The sequence below is a fragment of the Budorcas taxicolor genome, chromosome 2 (assembly GCF_023091745.1).
Source record: "Budorcas taxicolor isolate Tak-1 chromosome 2, Takin1.1, whole genome shotgun sequence".
Taxonomy (NCBI): domain Eukaryota; kingdom Metazoa; phylum Chordata; class Mammalia; order Artiodactyla; family Bovidae; genus Budorcas; species Budorcas taxicolor.
Window position 1 is genome coordinate 115,272,649 of NC_068911.1, and position 4,515 is coordinate 115,277,163.

At 60.0% G+C, this 4,515-nt stretch overlaps 1 protein-coding gene across 1 annotated transcript; it reads right to left on the reverse strand.

Annotated features, from left to right (window-relative positions):
• Window positions 1-246: 246 nt before the first annotated feature.
• Window positions 247-1,698, reverse strand: C1QL2 (complement C1q like 2). Its single transcript, XM_052635883.1, has 2 exons — window positions 1,015-1,698; window positions 247-426 (listed from the first exon to the last, which is right to left on the reverse strand). The coding sequence occupies exons 1-2, from the start codon at window positions 1,696-1,698 to the stop codon at window positions 247-249; spliced, it is 864 nt and encodes a 287-aa protein (XP_052491843.1).
• Window positions 1,699-4,515: the final 2,817 nt, after the last annotated feature.

Sequence of the window (4,515 nt, forward strand, 5' to 3'; positions counted from 1 at the left end):
CATTTCTCCACTTGGGCATCCCGCTCTCCCGCCCCGGGTTGCGGCCAGGAACCAGGAGCACAGCCAGGAGCGAGGCAAGTCACAGACACACGGAGGTCGGAAGCGGGGCAGGAAGGACAGCGGGGGTGTGTCTTTTCCAACGATGTCAGGAAGTGTCACGAAGCGAGAGTGGTCCTCGCAAGGGAACAGAGCGCCCCCACGGGCATGGGGCGGCCTGAAGCCACCCATCTCGCTCTCCCTGCTCCTCTAATCCGGGTACAAAAGAAAGCCCGAGAAGGTGCTGTACTTGTTGTTATTGCCTCCGTGCGCCTTTCCGCCGTCCAGCTTCACATACACCTCGTCCCCCGAATCAAGGTGTAGCACCACGCTGTTACTCGCATAGTCGTAGTTCTGGTCGGCATCCTGCGCGATGGCGCTGGCCCGGACCTGCGGGCGAGCCGTCAGAGCGGGTGGGTCGAATATCTCTGCCTGGGCCCTTGCCCGACCGCCCACGTGGCGTGCCCCCTGGCCGGCCTTCCGCCTGCCCCTCCAGGGTCCACGCTCCCACCCAGGCTCCACGCTCTCTCTCCAACTTAGTCAACTCCTTCCCAGCACCCTAGTCTCCGCAGTCGCCAGATCTGGGAAGAAGGGAGGCAGAGGGCTTCGGGGACACTGACCCAGTAGGGAAGAGCGGGAATCAGGGGCCAGGGCCAAGAAGAAGGGAGACAGGAGGGCACAGGGGAGAATGGGGCGCACAGGGAGATAAAAGAAGAATGAGGTTTCCGAGAACCCCACGGGGCTTCAGGCGGCTATGCAAATAGCAGGGGACTGCAATTTGGGTAGTGGGGAACCAACCCAACCTCCGCAGCTACCGGGTAAAATGCGACCAGGACGCACCGGGAGACGCGATACTGCGATGCGCCCCCTCCCAATGGGGAGAGAGAGGCTGAGTTCTCAGGAGGTTTGGGGCGCTGGGTGGGAACGAGGGTCCGCGGGGACTTGCGCGGGTGGAAGGGAAGCGGGGATGTCACTGACCTGCCCGTTCTTGCAGAGGTCCGCCCACATGCTGGTGCCGTCGCCGCCGCGCATGAGGATGTGGTAGGTGAAGAAGTAGATGCCACGCACCTGGCAGCTGAACTTGCCCGTAGTAGGGTCGTAGTGATTGCCGAGATTGGTGACCACGTCGTCGAATTTGAGCACCTCGTAGCCTTCGTGGGGGCTCTTAAGACCCACATAGAAGGCGATCTTGGGACCGCTGAAGGCGGCGCTCAGCGCGCCAGTCACTTCGCCCTCAGAGTCACCGCCGCCCCCGGTTCCGCCACCCACCACCCCGACACCTCCTGCCGCGCCCGCCGTCAGCTGCAGGCCAGGCAGCCCGGGCCGCCCCGAGTCGCCCTTCTCCCCCGGGGGACCCCGGGGTCCAGGTGGGCCCGGCTCTCCCGGGGGGCCCCGCGGTCCCGGCTTGCCAGGTCTCCCCGGGTCGCCCTTGGGTCCCTGGATGAAAGGGGGCGGAGGGTTGACGCTCAGGTCCTGCATGACTTCCAGCGCGGCAGTGCTGGGTCCCGGCGGCGGAGCCTTGGCTCCCGCGGGCCCCCCACCGGGTGCGGCGGTGTAGGGGTCGCAGATCATGCGGCAGGTGCCCATCATCTCGTAGTGCGCCGCGCCGGGGGGCGCCGCCTGCAGCAGCAACGGCACGGCGATAAGCAGCCCCAGCGCCATGGCCAGGAGCACGCCGACGGCCGCCAGGCAGGCACGGCGCCGCCGCTGCCACAGCCGGGAGGCAACCGCCACCAGCTCCTCCTTGCCGCCTGGGGAGGTAATGGTCGGGCGGCGCAGGCGGCCCCGCTCCCCGCGCTCGGGGGCGGATTCCGCGGGTCCCGGTCGCGCCCCCGACGTGGCGACCCCTTCCTCTGGGCACGCAACTACTTCAGCGAGAGGCACCCTGGCCCAGGCGCCGGTGCCCACCGCGCTGGGACTGCTCAGGAGAGCCCCGGAGCCCAGCACGCATGGCGGGGGGCGCACAGGACGAGCCCGGCGCCGAGCGGGTCCCTGCGGCTGCGGCCCGGGAGCACCGAGTGGGAAGGCGGAGTCCCGCGAGGGCTCGGCCGCGCTGCCTCCTGCCCTGCTCGGCTGGACTCAGCAGGGATCAGCGCGCGGGGAGGGCGCTCGGGCTCCGCGGCGCGCTCTGCTCTGCTCTCCCGCTGCTCGCTGGCTGCCGCGCGGAGGGGGGACCCAGCTACCCTGACGTAAGGAGTCCGGGGCTGAGCGGCGGAGGCGGTGAGGAAGCAGCGCGCGCTGCCATCACTTGGGAGACGGCGCCCTCATGTCATCAGCCTTCGGTCCTCCTCCTATCGGGCGGCGTCCCAGGCAGAGGCGGCAAAGGCGCGGTTCCTCCTGGCGGCGCCTGGAGCCACAAGTGGGCGCCGCGGGCGCAGCCGGGACCCAGCTCCTCAAGCACACCCACCAGCGGCCACACTCACGCGCCTCCCACCCGCCACACACTTACGGGCGCACACAGGCACGTCCACAGGGCCACGAAGGCGCCCGGAATCCCGATGCCAGCAAGGTCCTTCGGGGATCACCTAATCCACCCCCTGCCTGCAAGCAGGACTAGATTTAAACTCCCCTAGTCAAGGAGAACCTCAGTCCCTTAAGCCCAGGAGAGAAGAACTTTCTGAAAGCTCTTCGGAGTTACGTCTTCAGAATAGAATAAATCTCACTTCAGGGTCTTCGCACACCTAACCAGAGGACTCCAAGCTGCCAAAGAGGTACCAGAAAACCAGCCCACCAGCTCTTTTAATGACTCTGAAAAGCCGAAAGCCCCCAATACAAGAGTCTACTAGCGAGACGTCCCCGGGAGTCCAGCCGTTAGGACGAGGCGCTTCCACTGCAGGGGGCGTGGTTTTCAATCTCTGATCTGAGAACTAAGATCCTGCCTGCTGCCTGCCGGTAGCGGAAAGAAAAAAGAAGAGACTACTCTCGACTCTTTTCTTCCACCTAAAGAATGACCTGCCCTTGTACTCTGTATAAAGTTCATTTAAATCCAGATCCCTGGCACCCAGCCCTTGGTGGTAATCTTGGTGCACTCAGCTTCATTCCTATCCCGCCACTGCCAGGCAGATCCACAGATTCCTTTGGACGTTTCCAGTTTCTGGTCCTACTGACCTGGGTAGAGATATTAAAAAAAAAAAAAAAAAGTCCAAAGCCATTCTGAGCCAAAGCTGTGACACCTAATTTAGAGAAGAATTGGGAAGACCTCCAGTCCAGAAATCAAAAGCTCTGTTTTCTGGTTCTGCTCTTGCCCTGCATATGACTTTGGGCAGATTGTTTCCTGCTCCAAGCCTTCGTTTTCCTAACAGGCAGTCTTCCTGACAGGGGAATTCACCAGGAGGGAATGCCTGGGAGGAGAGTCAGTGGTTGATGTCAGTGTTTGGCAGAGCCTCCATGTCTCTGGAACAGATACGCCTTCCTGAGGCTATTGCTTTTGAGGAGAACATTCGTTTATCAGGTATTGCCTTGTCTTGGGTTACTTTAAAATTCATTTTGTCTGTTTCTCGTTACTCTGGGTCATTCCCCCTCTCCACTTCATATGGGTCCAGCCTCTTCCTTCATTGATGTCTCTCCCAGGGCATAGCAGAAAATCTGGCACCTGGTAGGCCTTTACTACAGATTGTGGAAAAGGTGACTGAATCTAGCTTGAAGCGAACTTGACCCAGGTGAGAAGAGGGAGACTGGGCTCATTTATTGAACACCTATTATGATGCATTAGGCACTTGCATGTGCTGCTTCACTTACTCCTCCCAACAGTCCTGCAGATCAGCAGTCATTCTCCATTGTTCAGATGAGAAGAGACAGAGGATTGAAAAGTGTGAAGTGCTTGCCCAGTCCTCCACTCATATAACAGAGCTGGATTCCTCCTCCACCTGGCTCAGGGGCTCTAAGAACCTGGCAGTGAATATAGCACTGGCCGTTAGCTCCTGACCATGTTCTTTACTGGGTGGCTGGGTCCTAGGAGTCCTCCCTTCCCTTCCCTAAGGCCACCTCTAGAACTGAGGAGCCCCGGTGATTCTAGGAGCTACACTGCCTGGTTCCAGTCTTGGCTCCGCAGCTTCTTGTCTTGTGTGACCTTGGGCAAATTGCTTCACCTCCCTGAGCCTCAGTCCCCATGTGTATAGAATGGGAACTACAGATGTCCCTTTCAAGTTATTGAGAGATTTGTTTTTTGTTAGTAGCTAAGTCATGTCTGACTTTTGCCACCTCATGGACTGCGTGGTCAATGCTGGAAGCAACCATGTCCAAATGTTACCTGTGACTAGCAGAGTGCTCATTACCTGTTCAGCCTCTGTGTTTCCTGTTGTTGTTGTTGTTTAGCTGCTAAGTCATGTCCTACTCTTTTGTGACCCCATGGACTGTAGCCCATCAGGCTCCTCTGTCCATGGGATTTCCCAGGCAAGAGTACTGGAGTGGTTTGCATTTCCTTCTCCAGGGAATCTCCACAACTCAGGAATCAAGCCCATATCTCCTGCACTGCAGGTA